Source organism: Pundamilia nyererei, unplaced genomic scaffold (genome assembly GCF_000239375.1).
Source record: "Pundamilia nyererei isolate P.nyererei 1_Seehausen unplaced genomic scaffold, PunNye1.0 scaffold00083, whole genome shotgun sequence".
In the NCBI taxonomy this organism is placed as follows: Eukaryota; Metazoa; Chordata; class Actinopteri; order Cichliformes; family Cichlidae; genus Pundamilia; species Pundamilia nyererei.
In genome coordinates, this window is record NW_005187484.1 from 837,633 (window position 1) to 856,573 (window position 18,941).

Sequence of the window (18,941 nt, forward strand, 5' to 3'; positions counted from 1 at the left end):
ACACACTTAACAAGCAGGCATCTTTTCCGCTACATCATAATTGCAGCCCCCTTCCCTCCCCTACGCAACAGCAAATTTAAGGGAAAGGGAAATATTTCTGCTAAATTAGTTATGCTAATTACACAGTAGTTCTCAGGGGGAGAGACAGCACTAAATGGCTTTTAATTCTTTTCGCCTGGAAAGAGATGTGGGAGAGAGCCAGACAGAGAGCACAGAGAGAGACAGCACAGAGAAAGACAAAAAAAAAATTGAACGAATAAACACATAAACAACTGGCGTTCAAATTTGCCCAGTGACACAGCAACAGTGAACTAACGGAATTAACAGTGGGGGGGGGACGACACACACACATCATCTTATCAGCTCCGGAGGCCTTGGTCCCCTCGGCCAACAGAGAGGGGATAGTGGGAAAAGTTTTGAGGCTAACTTTGTGTCCTGTAGCCTTTGCCAGCGGTCACATATTGATAACGAGGCATGAGCAGATAGCACACAGCACTCTATATGGAGGGCACCAGAGGAAACACTTGGTACTGAGTGTGGCACACTCAAAGCTACTTATTCTCTCACACTCACTTTTGAGCAACCCGTTGTTCACTAAAGTATACAGTGTGTACTGGTGTCCACAGTGCACTCCTGTGGCAGTTAGCCATTGCTAATTTGGAAGAATACCGATGAAGGAATCGCAGCTTTGAAACATTTCTGCCAAAATTTAAAGTGAAAACTTTCCCCCATAGAAGACATGCTTTTGAGTGAATTTCCAAAGCTTCAGTAGCTTTTGCTGGAGCTTATTCAGAACTCTGTAGTAAGGCTATTACCAAAATAAAGAGGACATCAGCTCCATTTTAACAGAGTTTCACTGACCTCTAAGTATCCTACAGAATATAAACCTCAAATGGCCTCAGATCACACTACATTTCTGACAGTCTGTCATGTTTATGCACCGACTCACACGCTTAGATCCTCCAGTGCTGAACTGTTGGTCGTGCAGCGGTTTCCAGAGATAAAAAGAGGAAGTAGCTTTTTCTGGAATATAGCCAAACTTAAAATATTGGGGAAGCAAACTTGAATGATACTTACAAGAAGCTATTAAAGGTGCATTTTTAACTGATGTTCTTACTAAGTCGCGATTACCAAGTCTAAGAGGAGAAGCTTCAGCTAGCTTCAGTGAGCAGACAGCTACAGAGCAGATGCACAGTTTCTTCATCAGTATCAGATCAGCCTTCTGTTATTTCTCTGCATTTTTCTGCTTCTGTCTCTCTTTCGCTTCATGTCTCTGTTTCTCAGGGTCTCTGTTCATGTACATTTTATATAAAATCTTTGTTTGGATTTCTTGCCTTTTTTCATGTTAATATGCTTTTATATCCGTGAAGCTTTCTAAAACCTTTCTGTGCCATACTGACTTCATTTGACTCAGCAGGTAATATTCAGAAATGGGGATTTCAGATTGAGATTTTTAAGGTCAAACACGTTACTAAAGACACTTGCTATCTGTCTATATTTCTGCTGCTTCTTTGTAGTTATCTGAGACCTACAGAAAAATCATCAACATGCTGGCAAATAAAATTTTCTCTCACGGACACAGACTTTTAATTCTGCACTTTAAGGGCCTGGACATCAGTCTATTCAAAGCAGTTATGAACACATTCTTAGGTATTTTATAGATATGGACTTATTCTGTTGTGATTGCAGTAAATACACATTGTATGCACGCAAGAAAAAGCTGGAAAAAAACATGCCACATGCCTCTAAACAATATCACCAGAGGGATTCCTGACATATCAGTTCTTTTATTAGTATTTGGCAAAAAGTTTAGTAAAATTTTAGTTCTATTTTTTTAATCAGTTTATTTGTGAAAAATCTCCATGCAATTATTTTGTTAACTAGCCAGCTTCTAGCTAGCTTATACCCCTGATAAAGTCTGTGGCAATCCTTACAGCTCAGCTGTCTCCCTAGAGGATGCTGTACTGTAGTCGGACACACTCAAACACCAACATCATGGACAACAGCTGGCAATGATTGTATCTCTGCTGCTTTAGAGATACAAGATTTAATGCAAGCTGCAGGGTCAAGCGAACAAGAGCTTCAGTAAGTGAAAGCCCGCTTCATTTGTTGCTACGCCATGTGAACCAATACTGCAAAACAGAACAACAATTAGCATAGCTACTGTTATTGCAATGCAGTACAATGGAGTTGGGAGTTCATCCACAGGACAGACAGACTCACTGAAGGGGCACCTAATGATATTTCTCTGTTATTTTCCTAGGCATCGCTTCATCTTCGACCTTCACCAAGTCCCGATCAATAGTTCTATTGCGAATAAATGGTTCCATTCAATATCGAAAATAGAAGCAGCTGTTGTTGAAGAACATCATCTTACAAGTACTCTCTTTCTGTGTGAATGTCCTTAAGTGACGAATTCAATGCCTAAACTGCTCTCCAGGAGTATAATTGTGGTGCTCAGCTCCAATATGCAGCCATCAGTTTAATCCACTCATATTGTGCACCTAAATGTTCAGAGAACAGCTGAATAAATCCCACTGCGCCCAGATCCAATATTACACGAATTACTTATCAACCTCTTTGTTTTTCCTCACATACAGTATGTTTGACGTTTGCTGCTGTATCCCGATTTCGGCTTCACTTGACTGATGTGTCCTTGATATGGGCAGAAGTGTTCTAACATGTCTTCTGCCTCATTTCCAACTATCACTGCAGAGGAATATATAACGGCAAATGCAGCGCTGGAGGCAATTTGTCACAACAATAAAGCGATGTGTGGTTTTTAAACAGTTCCATTTCCCCCATAACAAATAAAAACAGTGGCAGTTAACACATTGGAAATGTATTTCACAGCCAGCGGAGAAAGTATGAATCTTTAAAATAAAAAAATAAAAAACCACAATAATACAGGTTATTGGATTTTCCAAGAGATTTTTCGTGTGACACCATCAACACCTCACAAAGAAAATATGAAATGAGTCATAAAAAGTTGCAGATCGAATCAAATGCCTGGCTGTGTCATGATGTCATTGAGACAGGGATGTGCACACGCACACACACACACACACACACACACACACACACACACACACACACACACACACACACAGAGTTGTGCTACTGTTATGTGAGAATGGTTTCCAGGAGCTTTTATAAATCAGAATCACTGCAAGCATCCTAGGAATACAAACAGAGCACACACACTCTCTCTCTCTCTCTCACACACACACACACACACACACACACACACACACACACACACACACACACACACTCCACAAACATTGTAAATTTACATCTCTAAGCATCTCCACACGCTGTAGCTTGAGCATCCAGTTCAGGCTGCGCCTCCACAAAGACAAACAGTTTTATTGTCAGTCCCTGTCCAATATGGGGCTATAAGCAGTGGCCAGTTTTATGTCTTTTAATTAGTACACCGTCGCTATTGCAGCATCCAGCTGGCAAACAACCACCTCCAAATACACATATACATAAACAATAGCAGAGGGAAAAAAATACAATGGGGAGCGCAGTGTGCTCAGTGAGTCAGGAAAAAGTGATGGAGAACATGTGCAAGAAAGCCATAAGCTTTTATTATGGCACAGAATCTCTGTCTACATGTGTGTGTAAATTACCAGACGTGTGTGTACCTGAAATTAGGTGCCGAGGCCCATTCTAGGGCGAGGCAAGCCAAGTCCACAGCAGCGTACACCAGCAGGAAGAAAATGGTCACAATGCTGGCGATGGTGTTGAGCTTCCCTGAAAACAAGACCAGCTAGAATGACCGAAACAAAGAAGCAGGGAAAGAAGGGGGGAAGACAAACAGAGAAGAGATTAGCATTTAGAGCTATACTACATTCTACAGTCAGAACAGTGCATTTTAATTCTTTTTTTTATGACTTTTTTCCAGCGCCTAACAACTTTTCACTTCCAAAAATCTAAAATATGAAGTTAAAGCCATGTCAGCTGCTCTGATACATCTGAGCTTTGTTTGCCTCTTAGCTGGATATTTTCCAAAAATATAAAATAACCAAAAATAAATATATAAAATAATACCAGCAATCAGAGAATTGTTGGAGCTAAAACGTCTCAGAGGCTTTAAAGTGAGGTCTTAACAAGGGCAGAGGTTCCATACATTTTCAAGCCAAGGATCCCTAGATAATTGAGTTTTGGTCCCAAGAAACCTTTTTGCTGTGAGATATGATTATCTAGCTCCACTGTGGCAAAGAGGTGACATAAAGGATAGATTAGACTAGCATCTAGGGAGCAAGACACCGTTAAACTAAACTGTTCTACACTTTTCTGGGGATCTTGGAAGGACCACAGGTGGTCATCTGGCTCCACTTTGGGAGCCACTTACTGAGGCTAATGTTGAGTTTTAATTAAGATGGTATCAAGCCTGCTGTTCAGACAGGCAGCTATGTTAGCTATGGCAGCTACGTGACAAAACAGCCACATCCGCTTGCACTTTATATTCTCAGTGGCCGATTCAGGGGGAGAGCCGTACATCTAATAATAATGACAGCACATAGATGTATGAGACTCACCCTTTCTTACAGAGGTGCACTAGTTGACTTCTAATGGAGCAGGGAAATGATGACCTCATTATAAGCCCTGCTCCCTGCCATGTTCCCTGATATCAGAATGTGTGAACAAGGCTCTATGCAATTCACTGCGAGTAATGTTTGGACGGGGAAGTCACGAATAAAGACAGTAAAAGCTTCGACTGTTTCACCTGACAACAGTTTACTTAGCATAATAAATCACAATGACATAGCTTAATGTTTGGACTAGAAATGGTCATTTTGGATACTGGAGTATTAGACTGTTGCTGCATATGCATCTTCTTTTAAATATATATTTCTCCCTCGTTTTACCAGTACCCTGTAATCAACCTAGAATTAACACACTACTATTAAGCCGTGAAAGAAAAAAACATTATTTTTTGAATGACTGTCACAGGTCATCTCTGTGTTAGATGTGATGATGTAGAATATCCCGGGAAACTTATGAACGCTCATTTAGCCTTTTGTTAGCCATCTTATTCCCTAAAACACAAAAGCCAAAAATGGGGTATTTACATGTTTATTAAATGGTGGAAAATAAAATGTGAAAATGCCTAAAGCAGTCATAATTTCAGGCATCTAACCAAAAATTTATTTAAAAAGAAAAACCTACATTTAGACCAGAAATGCAAAAGGCTAAGTTATATGCACAAAGCTACAGCACAATTTGAATTTTATACCAAATTATGTTGTTCTTGACTTTGGGCCACGAGCTGCTAGGAGTAAATATTAAAATGTGTCAATTATAAGACTAATACTCACTTTACTTGCTTGTCTCAAACTACAAGTTGCAGAATGTGCCACTAAATGCTGATAGCAAAGTTTAAGATCAGAAATTCAAATCATTATTAAATTATAAGTAGCTAAAAGCTTCACAGACAACTGTGCTAAACTGAAAACTCAATTCTGAGGGTTTCCTGCTCTTTCTGTAAATGCTTCAAACTTTTTATTCACTTAAATTCAGTTTTAGTTATAAAGAGAAAATTTACAACAACAGCTACCTTACAGCAGTACATATTGCAAGCTAAGCACTCTACAGTATTAGAAAGAAGACTCCAAAATGAAGTGATCTCCTTTTAGCAGCACTTGGCATGAGTGGGAAAGAAAAACGCCCTTTTAATAGGAAGAAACCTTTTGCAGAACCAGGGTCTGTGACGGCCAACTGGGGCAGTGAACATTGAGCAACAGGAGTGGAAAAGGGGGGCAAACAATCTGAGCCTTTAGTAGCACAGCTACGGGATGGTTCAGGTTCTGGCTCCCATTCTACTTTGAGAGACTTCTTAAGATGGAAACTACTTGTCCATTTCTTTATTTTATTATTTGCAACAACGTGTAAGACATCAAAACTATAAAATAACACTCAATGTGTGACATTTATTTAATTTATTCTATGTTGCACTTCATGGTTGTAAATATCAACTGTATCCACATCCAAGAGAATATTACAAGCAGATATCTCAGATGTATTTGACGTGAAACTACACTTTAAAAATAAACACACATGATCACCCCCCCTCCTCAGCTCAACTATCCCTCATTTGAACAAAACTAATGTCACAGTAATACATGTGTGCTACTTTCACAACACATTATCACCATCACGCAAACCATAGCTTAGCTGTTCATTCAGTGTGTAAATTACACTCATTTGCAACAATCTCTGTTGAATTGTGGCGCGAACACGACTAAATTGTCAGAAATGGATATCTTCCCCACTGCTACCTTCCGTTCCTCAAGCACCTCACCTTCACTTTGGTGGAGGAACAGCACATGTAAATCTTTCAGGTAAAGACCGTCATTAGCTCGTCTGTGCCGAATGAAACATTTCCTGCAGTCGTTTCATCATCATGGAGTGAGGTTTTTATATGTGTTTGTGAGCTGCAGGGCCTGATTGCACAGACCAAGGAGGTAACTGCTGTACTGTACAAACACAGAACACCGCCTCTCTCTCTCCTTTTATTGTGTGTTTTATGATTTGCTACTGAGAAACTTCTCCAGAGTTGGGGAACATATTCATGAGCTCAAGGATATATTATTGGTATGTGTGGAGGGGAGATAGCAGCCACCATAGGCAGATGTACACTGAAGAAGAGAGAGGGGGTAGAAAATGTAACGGTAGGGAGTTGAAATTAATGATGTCACATTATTGACAGGCGGGGAGAACAGGTCACCAGATGCACCGAGGGAGCAGTGAGGCTGGAGAAGTGGGGGAAGACAAAGAAGAGAGAGGAAGACAAGTGAAAAAGAGAAAGTGTGTGAGGGAGCACTGCTGACCTCTGACAGTCAAAGTCAGTGGGTGTCTCTTCAGTGCACCCGTGGGAGCTGGCTCTACCAGAGCATTAATTAGCCATTAACTCAGACACAGGCCTGCATGTACAACCGCTCTGACAGTACACCAACTGAGTGTGAATGAGTTGCGTTTGTGTGTGCATACACACACCATCCTGCTATTATGCGCTGATTTAAAAGACTGTTTTTACTGGAGAGCAGTGTGCATTAATTGCCACACAGGTCCTTGCAGTGTAAGGGCTCACACACACGTTTCTATTAAATAAAAAGAATAAAGTGGAAAAAGCTGAGTAATGCTTTTTACTACAGAACTGTGCTTTTCCAGACATGGCTAAGCATTACAGGTAACAATCATACAGCACATTCTAGAGTGTGTATTTGAGTTCAGATGCAGAAAGCCGGGTCCATCAGTTAGGACAGAGACAATTCGGTACAACACCACAGTGAATTTGAACTAAAACAATCAAGAATTAAAGACTTTCACCTTTCATTCAAGAGGGTTATAAAATAACTTGACTATGAAGACATGTACAATTTATTATATTAGTATTTATAAAACGTAAAATGATCCTATCACGTTAACACTCAAATACAGACTAGAATGTCAAACGATTGGACCGGTACTGGTCCCAAACTCTGGAGTTTCCTTGTGTGTAAGGTAACCAGGGAGCAAAGTATAACTGACATCAGTCAAACTGTGCATCAAAAACAAAGACATCACAGAGGCAAGGAGGCAATGTTCCTCTACACCAACAAAGGGGAAAGATGTTTGTTGTACAGAGCTCTGCTTTCTCCCATCGTCTGTTAAAGACCCAAACAACTGTTTTATATTAACACGGATTCCATCAGCAGTCATTTCAGATGAAATTTGCATCCATGTCCATAACATAGCCACCCTCAACTCTTATATCCAACTCAAGATTCATGATTACCGGCTGGAGAACACCTGGTGGCTATCGACAGGTCTGTATCCATCTGAATTGCCTACGAGTCATCAAAAATGTTCACATCTGTCACGTTTCTTAACAAGATTTTAGATTCCATTGAGATTATTTGAAACCAAACGCCCGGCCTGTAGGACCAGCCTAAAACTTAAGCCTAAAACTGCGGTCAAACATTATCAAACATCACCGGCAGTGTAAAAATGACTAGTCAAGCATCAACAGTGATGAAAGCTGGAACTGAATCCAACAACAACAATTTAAGTTGTCCCAACAACACATCAGTGCCCGATTAGTGCTGGACAGTAGAATCAAAACTATGGATCAGCTTGGGCGTACTGTTATAGCCAGAGCGTTCAACACAACCATGTTGGTTGACATATGACAAATGCTGGTTGAAGAGTGGGACGCCATCACACAGCAGTGTGTGACAAAGTTGATGACCAGCATAAGGAGGAAGTGCCAGGCTGTTGCGGCTTTGTCCGGTTCATCTTGCTTTGTTTTTGCCAAGTTTATTGACGTCCTTTGGAAGTGACATACATACCATTTATTTTTCTTGGGTTGCAGCCTATATTGTCAGATCACCATCCAACCCTATGCTCTTCAGTCTTCTCTTCAACCATTTATACTTTTCTCTCCCTGCATTCCCCGACCATTTCTCCTTTACTTAGAAGTCCAATAAAGCAAGGCCCCTGCCGCCCTCTTCCCTCCTCCTTCCTTTTCAATCCCGCAGCACATGAGAGTTTAAGGCAAGATTACAATCAGACTTTTGTCATCAGTGAATCATTCAAATGGTGGAGGAAGAGGCAGAGAGAAAGAGGACAGGAGTCAATGATTTCTGATGATGGCAGCAGCAGCGACGCAGCTAACGATTTCCATCTAATTGCTCCTCCTCCGCTCCTGGAGAGTGCCAGAGATGAAGAGAAGGGGACGAGAGGGGGACAGCGAGTGAGAAAAAGAGAGGGCGCAAATAATGACAAGCCATTCAGCCTTTAACACTCACCTCTGATAATGATGGTTTAGTCAGGCCTATTTGCTCCTAAGATCCTCCGCCTGCTCTTCATCTCTATCCCCACCCTCCTCTACTCTGCCAATATTTTCTCCTGGTCTAAATTGGCTTCTTTCCTCCACTTAGGTGACACAATAGAAGAGAAAAACACTATGTGCTGTCTTTTGGTCAGAGTGGGAAAAAAGTGCCAGTTTTTTCCATTCAGCTGCTCTGATATTGTTCAGTCTTGTTCAGTTTGCGCTGCCTCTATACTTTAATCACCTACACACCAGGTTGTTGCTAGTAATGAACCCAGATGGGAAGTGAATCGATTAGATGATAAGTTACTCTTGTTTAGTTATAATTTTGCTTGTCAAAAATGCTTCTTAATGTTTTCCACCTCCCTATTTTTATTCTTGGACAGTTCTAAATAGTTTGTATTTTATACTGTGAAGCTGAAGGCTTAAAGGAATTGAAAGGATTAAGTTGTATAATGTTAATTCCACTTAAAGGTTTTGAATTCATTTGACAGCCTTTTACACCTGATTATCTTGATTAACTTGAACTAAACATCTGCTTAACAAAGCCCTAAAAAGCACACTTCCACGCTATTGGTATGATATTGGTGCTTGCGGTGGGAGTTAACAGCAAAGACTCAATGTGAGCCCCATCAGGCTGAAGAAAGGTTCATCCATGCAGTCATAGATTGGTCCAAGTGTGAAGAAAGACAAAATGTAACGGCAGCCACCACCTGCCACCTGTTTGTCAGCTGCAGCTTCGTATTGTAGTCTCCTGAGTAACTGTGTCTGAAATAGCTTTTATGTTTCAGCATAAAGAAATAAGTATGCATGTTACAACATACTAATGTGGTTGTGTTTTATTTACAACTGTGACACTATAAGTGAAGTGGGTTGTTGGTTTGAAGACTAACACCATGCTAATGATAGTAGAAAGGAAAGTGAAGAGGGGGGGCTGTATTGACAGGTCGACAGATGGGCTCAATGTGCGATGGTGAAGAGAGAGTGAAGGTGAATCTGTCCATTTAACAGTTGATCTGCATTCCTCCCCTCACTTATGGCCATGAGCTGACCACTCCCTTAGAGACAGGACGATGAGCTCGGCCATTTGGGAGAAGCTCAGAGTGGAGACGTTATCCTCCGCACTGAAAGGAGGGGGTTCGAGTGGTTCAGGCATTTGACTAGGTTGCCTCCTTTGTCCTTCCTATGCAAGGTGTTTCAGGCATATCCAACTGGGAGGAGGCCCAGGGGCAGACCCAAGACCCACTGGAGGGACTACATCTTTTTCGCTAGCCCCCTCAGAAGAGCTGAGGGAGGAAAGTTCTCTGCCTCTCTGCTTAGACTTGTGCTCCTGGATCCAGAAAAGTGGCAAAAAAATGAGCAGACGGAGGGATAGATGTTCTTCCTAGATTGGAGAAATGAAGTGAGAAGTCTGAAGCCTGACCTTTTGGCTCACAGGGATTACATCTACATCCACTGGCCTCCCGATTTGAAACTTTGGCAGCCACCATTGTAACAAAATATATATGACAGAAAAATAAAGAAACACATAATGGGTCCACTTTAATCTAAAGGGACATAAATGCCTGCAGCAATTATGAATAACATTATAAACTGTCAGATATCTGACAGATACTGCCTCTGTGGTAGCAGTCTGTAACCATGTTACAAAAGTGAACGCACTTCATCTTGATCCATTTTCCTTCCAGCTGCTATCCTCTGCAAATCCCACAGCCTGTCTGCCTATCTCTCTATTTATTTATATCTCTTTGTCTATCAAAAATTTTAAAGTGTTATTAATAAAAGACGGGGAAGGAAAGGAAATTTCAGCATCCTCACCTACCAATCAACACAGTAAAACTACTTAAAGTAAGTAAGTTGTGCTTTTTTGGAAAATTCACTGAACTCTATTAAACCAAAGAGACTTTAGTGATGCAGAAGCACGCCTTTGGAACGCATTAGTCGACAGAATAACTGACTTCAGGTGCCATTTGTTTAATGCAAATGCACAAATTTAAGCAGCACTATGACAGGTGTGCGTGGATGCAGATTGAGCGGTGATAGAAAACAAAGACATCAAACTGCTCAGGCTGAACTGGTGAATGAATAAGTTTAGTTTGAAGGGAGAGAGGACTTTCTGATCTTCTTGCCTGAGGAAAGTTTCTTTGAAAAACACTGAACAATCCAAACAACAGGAATTCCCGATGATTTTGTCCCTCCACCTTGCCAACCTTGCATTAATTATACAGAAATAATATTGGCTTGTTTGAAGGTTCTCTACCTTCCTTATGTACTGAGAATTATATCTCCCGTAGAAGAATGTTACTGATTTCAGTGAAATATTGAAAGCCAAGTCTAAGGCTAGTGTTGTCTTGTTTGGACGTTTGATCACTGAAGCTCTTATTTTTGACACAGCATTCCTTTGCTTTTAATTTTGCTATTCAAAACATGTTTCCTCATTTGGATTTGTACAAAACATGAAGCTGACGGGACAAACTCTAACATTAGACTCTTTTCTCCTCAGCCCACACACTGATTACAAAACATTTACTTACAGTTATTTAGCAGTACTGCTTGACGTGATATAAAGTTGCACTTATCTGCTGATACTGATTTGCTTATCACTACTAACCTGCACTAGGAACCAGGAGATCAGCACTGAGACCCAGGGGTTGCCACTGCGAGATGTCTTCTTAGCCAGCCACAGCGCCTTACCTGCAGAGGTGAGAAAAAAACAAAAACAATAAAGACAGTGACCTTTTGAATCTTAGTATTAAAATATTTATCAGCAGCATCACCGTAACAACAGTCTTCCATGTTCACATCAGTAAAGCATGTGTCAACAGAACAGCTTAATCAGTGAAAGATTGTAACAAATGGCCTTTCTCGGTTTTAATAGACAGTGTTATCTATTAAATGTGTTCGTAGAAGCAGAAAAGGGGACACAGCTTGACACAGTGTCGATATCTGGGGAAGTTAAATAGCAAGTGCAGAGCACTGGGGTGTACTAAGAATCATGATTATTGGGTTAGCAAGCTATGTTGAGCTTAAAGTTTTCAGTGTCACAAAAATTTATCCTCTTTTTTAAACTGGCTAAATCACCATGGTAACGTATGTCTATGAACATATAACCTGTTCAGAGTTTTATTTATATTGAGTTTCAGTTCAAAACCAGCAGGAAGCTTCATGTTTTCACTGATTCTCTGCAGTATAGATTCTCTGCTAAGGAAATACAGTTTACATGTGCAGTTTGTTGAGTTACACGTTACTAACACCGCCAAATGAAGCCCAACACTGTCAATGGAAGTGATGCAAAAATGTATAAATGTTTTACATACATTCACACAGCAAGAAGACCTGTTCAATAAGTCGAATAATTAATTTTATTTTGATGTGCTGACAAACTAAAGCAATTTAAAAAGCAATTTACACACCTTTGGTAGACTATGAAAGTAACGTTTGATGTTTAAATATATCCAGTTTATAGTTTCAGTTGTGTTACTAATGCGCAGCTTCTAATGAGCAAACTCATCATTTTTAATCTGTGCTTTGATTTTTCAGAACTACTGCAGTAAAAATAACAGCTTAAAAAACACTGTTTTTCTACTTCACTATTTTATCATCGTCATCATCTCTGACTGGCGTAGGCAGAACTGACAGGGATTGTTTTGTGTGGAAGAGTCACATGGTGCACAAAACAACTCTTTTCATGTGAGGAAGAAATAGAAAGCTTGGATAGCCGAAAACGCTGATAACCAACGTTGTGATATCCATTATCCCTCACTGGGTTTCAGGTTTTGTCACAGCAGCTGATCCAAAGAAAGCCTGGCTGTATTGAACTTCCTTCGCTGTATACCCCACAGGTGTCAGTCATTGTGCCTGTTGCAGGCCTTTGGTCTAATGCTTAGTTTATGTGTGCCATTTTTCGACCTCGTGAATGTGAGTGACGTGAAAAGCTAAGTCATAACTGCTGGTGTGCACTACGCTTTAGTGTCGTTTTGTATGGTTGTGTACGTCTCGCTTTTCGTAACCTGGGGTGTGTAGCGCAGCCATTAGTACATTGAAATGGAGGTGCGGCTGTCGCAGTCTGCATGTGCAACAGTCGAGGCAATGACCATAAACAAGATTTTGCTGGTATGCATTACTGAAAGTACATCCAAGTCCCTTTGACGATCTAATTTGTCACTCTTTAAATTCTGAACATTACACTCAAGTAGGGAGATATTAACACAGTATGAGATTTAAAAAACAAACTCCTCCTGGAAGCGACAGCCAATCCCGCTCCGACTCGCGAGGTTCTGTTACTGCTTTCTTTCCATTTTTTATTTTATTTTCAAGAGCAACAGATATAAATAATAACCGATGATGGTAAAGTGCACAGAACAGATCTGATTTTCACTGGGGATGGTATTTTCTACCGTTACTGACATTTGCACAAAATTTATGTAATTAACTAAATGTCTGCTTTGAAAAGGGAGAGCGAGAGAGAGGGAAAGCGAGTGGGCAGGCGACAGCGAGGGAGACAAACGACGCGTCACTCTATTTAATACCTTACAGGCCTGTATGGTCTATTGAAAGATATTTACATACATTTACATACATCTCATAGCTTGCACGACATTTCATCGTGTGGCGATGATGGTATTTGCTTTGAACCCTGTTGTGGCTGAGCACAACAGAGGTAAGGCTGGTGAAAGACTATGGAGACGATAACGAGGCTCACACGGTGGAGAGACAGGAGGTGCAGGGACGAGGCGGGCGGTCGAGGGGGATCTGAGTTTAAGAGTAAATTTCACAGATGGTAAAGGACTGGAATTAAATCAGCGCGACTTTAAAGTCAAATCAATGCGGCAGAGCAGGGAGATGGAAAGGATGAAGAGAGGCAGGGCAGAGGTGAAGGAGTTAGAGATTAGCAAGTTAGAGAGGAGAAAGAAATGGAAGAGGTGTGGGAGAGGGAGGAAAAACAAAGAACTTCTTTTGAGGGTGATTGTGTGTGTGTGTGTGTGTGTGTGTGTGTGTGTTGGGAAAAATTGACGCATCCATCACTTAGTTTGCATAGGACAGTGGCAAGGTTAAGCAGTGAGCAGCATGCATGAGTGACAACAACCAGAACAACACACACGTCATGATCCTACTGTCCCTTTTACACACACACACACACACACACACTACACATTTATGGTTCCACAGTCACTGACTCTTAATTAAAGACATTAATCTAACTTAAGTTAACCCTTTGGGTGTCAGTGAGTGAACAGACTCGTACCAGAGTCGTCTGCCTCTGCTCCATCAGATCACTTCATCGAGGAACTCTGACTAATACGGCCATTTATCTCCCCTGACACACACACGCACAGAAGTGCGGCTATACACACAGACAGAAACGGGCCAAATCCATTTGCAACAGACTTAACAAAAAAAGGAGAGGACGGGATAAGGAAGTTGCTCAGAGTCATTAATAACGACAAAGCAGCAGGCAGCGTCGACTCACACAGAGAAGTGATTGAAATCACACAAACGCTGCACTCGCTTGATATGGGAATGGCTTTGACTCAGAGGGTTTGTGTTCAGTTTTTTCACAGTTTTTTTTTTTTTTTAAGAAAAGAAATAAGCACCACTGATCCCTGAAATACACCAGCCGCCTACACATGGACCTACACACATGACAAAAAGTTTCTGCTGGATATTAGGACTGCTTTTTGGATTTCCTGTCACGGTGAAGGTACAAACAAAGTGTTTGTCTTTTAATCTGTGTAAAATTTTAATAAGAAACAGGAAGCAGTAATTTGAAAATCTCAAAAACACATTTTATTCACAATAAAACACACAAGTATATCAAATGTTTACGCTGAGTCTTTTTACTATTTCATGTTGCTCATTTTGAAACTTTCTGGCAGTGCGAAAAAAAAACGTTGGGACAGCTCCATGTTTACACTGTGTAGCATCCCATCTGCTTTAAACAACAGCCTGTGAACATCCTGATTGGGAAGACGAGTGTTGTCCCATTCTGATCTGATAGAGGGTTCTAGCTGCCTGGGTCATATTTTCTTTGTTTCTGTGTTTTCTTTTCTGTTTCGCTGGTGAAAGGTCTGGACTGCAGGCAGGCAGCTGCACTGTTCTACTACAAAGCCATGCTGTTGTAAAAGATGCACTATGTGGTTTAACTTTGTCTTGCTAAAACATGCAAGGCCTTCACTGTTCGAAGGGAGTATAAGTTGCTCTAAAACCTGTGTATACCTCTAAGTATTGATGGAGCCTTTCCAGATATGCAAGCTGCCAATTCCACAGGCACTGATACATCTCCATACCAGAGATGCAGGCTTTACTGATAACAAACCAGCTGGTCCCTTTCCTTTTTAGTTCGGATGATGAAGAATCCAATTTTCTTAGAGAGAATTTAAAATTCTGCTTCATCTGACCACAGAACAGTTTTCCGCAGTTCATTTTAAATTAACTTTGGCTCAGAGAAGATAGCAGTGTTTCTGCATCATGTTGAAATATGACTACTTTGTATCAAAGAGCAGCAGTCCCCAACCCCCGAGCCACGGACCGGTATCGGTCCGTGAGTCATTTGGTACCACGAGAGTTGAGGCTCGGGTGTGAAATTTAAGGTTTTCAGGATTTTTATCGGTTTTTAGCGTTATTTTTTTAAATCGTTTTTATCGTTAACTCGGTTTCCCTGGCTCTTTTCCCATGTGTTATGAATAAATCTTATTTTTTTGGTGCAGGTACTGGTTTTATTTTGTTGTATTTATCCGCGACACCGGTCCGTGAAAATATTGTTGGACATAAACGGTCCATGGCGCAAAAAAGGTTGGGGACCACTGTCAAAGAGCTTCAACAGGCATTTGTGGATGGTATGGTGAACTATGATCCCAGAAAATGGGTTCATTCACTGATTTCCATGACACTATCATGACGGTTGAGCTGCCTGAAGGCCTGAAGATCACAGCCTTATCCCTTGCACACAGAGATTTCTTCAGATACCTGAATCTTTTGATGATACAACAAACTCTAGATGATCACATACTTTACAATTCTGTTACGCACTCTTTTTTTAAATGTGAAAATGTAAACACAGCTATGTGTTGGGTCTGCGCTTCCACAGGCCCCGCTGGTTTAGAAACGTATTCCCGTTAATGACAAGCAAGGAAACAAGACGAACAGCTTTTACTTGCTAGCAAGGGAGACTGGTCGGAACCAGGCTCTTGGAGCTGAACGCTCCTCACCTGTCTCCTAGCCAGCATCAAATAAAAAGCCTTCCTTGCCGCCTTTTATTGAAAACAGTTACAGTACACACAAGCACCTCCCATTGTAAACCCCCCCTATGGTTACAAAAGATAAGGTACTATGTGTGTATGTATGTGCGAGCATCTGTATGTGTGTGTATGTGTGTGTGTATGCATGTGAGTGTGTTTGTGTTTGGGGGTGCGTTTGTGTGACCTCCTGCTCACCAAAAGGGTCATAAAAGCAGGAAGCTTACTAACCAAGAAAACAGAACCTTCAGATAGGATGTGCCTATGATAAAACACTGCAGCCTCCCAACTCTTGAGCCACGATCAAGAGTTGGGAGTTCGGCTTGTAATCGGAAGGTTGCTGGTTCGAGCCCCGGCTTGGACAGTCTCAGTCGTTGTGTCCTTGGGCAAGACACTTCACCCGTTGCCTACTGGTGGTGGTCAGAGGGCCCGCCGGTGCCAGGGTTCGGCAGCCTCGCCTCTGTCAGTGCGCCCCAGGGTAGCTGTGGCTACAATGTAGCTTGCCATCACCAGTGTGTGAATGTGTGCGTGAATGGGTGGATGACTGAATGTGTAAAGTGCTTTGAGGTCCTTAGGCACTATAGTAAAGCGCTATAAAAATACATTTACCAACAAACTGGTTGGAGAGGTGGTCAGAGACAAAGGAATGTCTTTAATCATGCTTGAACTAAGACTTACAAATTTAAGTAACACAATGACAACATTTAACAATTTGACTCCAACACTATGTAATCTATAGTCAGCACTGCTCTGTAACAGATCACTTGCTCCCACTGTTCACTCTCTGGAGGTGTACATGAGAACAAAGTAACAACTTTGTTTCTAACATTCTCTCCCATTGATCTCTGTATACATAACATTATGTGTGTGATGTCTTTGTCAGATGATGATGCAGATATAAAAATCAGACACAAGCCTGCCGATTACAGAGCACACTTTTTTTTTTCAAATTTTGTATAGAAACTGTCACATCTTGTGTGACTGAGATCAGAGCTTCAGTTTACATCACTGTTGCAAACTTAGTTCAACATTTAGTTACTTTTCTTATTTCTTTAGCAACTTTTTCCTCAAATAACAACCTAGCAGAAAAGACTGGCAGACGTTGCGTTGCTTCTAACTTTGAGTCACTACCACACAGCTATCATGTTTAACAAAGGTGTATAATTTTGTCAGATGACACTGAGTTAAAGTATTTGCTGTAGGTTACAATCAGCTCAAAAGATTAGAGTGACCACAGCTCTACAATAACTTAAATAACCAAAGACTTTTTCTTATACTTTCAAGGCAGTAAGCAGTTCTAACATTGTAATCTGTGGGTCTGATTTGTCTTGAGCCTAATGTGAACGTGTTAACAATAAATCCACGGGCATCTACCAGATGAGCCTCATGTAGAGGACCACACTGATACCCCCCTGCTGTAGGAGTAAATTTAATGCTTTCAGGAATACCCAGGGGCCAGACCAGCCAAGAGATACAATCTCTCCAGCGTGTCCTGGGTCTGCCCCGGTGCCTCCTTCCGCTGGAGGAGCAGGTGCCTGGAACACCGGAGGTGAGGAGGCATCTCACATAGCACTGTCTCCTCACCTAGGAGGCATCCTTGTCAGATGCCCAAACCACCTCAACTGGCTCCTTTCGATGTGGAGGAGCAGCGGCTCTACTCTGAGCCTCTCCCAGGTGGCTGAACTTCTCACCCCATCTCTAAGGGAGAGGCCAGCCACCCTTCGGAGGAAGCTAATTTCTGCCACTTGTATCCGCGATCTTGTTCTTTCGGTCACTACCCACAGCTCGTGACCATAGGTGAGGGCAGGGACGTAGACTGACCGGTAAATTGACAGCTTCACTTCTACACAACAGACCGGTCGGTACAGTATCCGCATCACTGAGACCACAGCACCAATCCATCTGTCGATCTCCCTTCTCCCGTCACTCATGAACAAGAACCCGTGATACTTAAACCTCTCCACTTGGGGCAGGTGAATGTGAACGTGTTAAGAATATTCCACAGAATAGGAATACATATTAGAGGAAAATATGAGTAAACTCATTTAAATTGGAAAAAAATATATCAAGAAGGAATAAAAAAAAAAAAAGTCTCCTGAACCTTATGTTCTAACACGAACTACAGTGCTGCCAAAAGTATTTGTCCCCTTCCTGATTTTCTGGCAGAGAGCAGAACTCACAGTTTCATAAGTAGGGTCCTAAAGCAGCAAAACAGTCCAAGACCATCACACTACCAACTAAGGTGTGAGTGCTAGTGTGATGTTCTTTCTATGAAATGTTGTGTTAGTTTTATGTCAGATGTAACAGGACTCAAACCTTCCAAATAGTTCCATGTCATCATAGCACTGAGGATCAACAAGATGTTTTTGCCTAATATGAGACGAGCCCTTGTGTTCATTTTTGGTACTCGCTGGAGTACCTATCCTTAGGAATGTCTTTGTAACACACTCATCGAACATCTTTTGGGAATGATCGACGACTGTGTTTCTCAGCTGTTTCGTTAGATCGTGTCATGATGTGTTTTTATTCAAATTCTTTTTGTCACACAGGTTTTATTTAAATGATTTTCTGGCAGTAATTAGGCTTGAGTGTGGTTAGTGAAACAACTCTGCTTTCAAAACACTATGGTTAATCACACTTCATTCATGACTGATGATTGTTTTTTTCTTCAAAGGGCCAATTGGGTTTCTATAGTTTTTTTCCACTTAATACATGAAGTCATCATTAAAAACTACATCTTTTAATTTACTCAAGTTATCTAATATGACTTTTTTTGATGATCTGAAACTGGTGGCAAATATGCAAAAAAAGAAATCAGGATATATAAAATACTTTTTTTTTTTAAATATTTTTAACAAATACTATGAAAATAACAGATTATATAA

The 18,941-nt window shown here is 41.1% G+C and overlaps 1 protein-coding gene across 1 annotated transcript in view; it reads right to left on the bottom strand.

Annotated features, from left to right (window-relative positions):
- The window catches only part of LOC102205448 (solute carrier family 12 member 9), an 85,994-nt gene that overhangs the window by 23,315 nt on the left and 43,738 nt on the right, over positions 1–18,941 (bottom strand). The window contains exons 8-9 of the mRNA XM_005738327.1: positions 11,433–11,515; positions 3,651–3,775 (exon numbers count right to left, since the gene is read on the bottom strand). Of these exons, the coding sequence (XP_005738384.1) occupies positions 3,651–3,775; positions 11,433–11,515 (208 nt within the window). The remainder of the gene's footprint in view (positions 1–3,650; positions 3,776–11,432; positions 11,516–18,941) is intronic.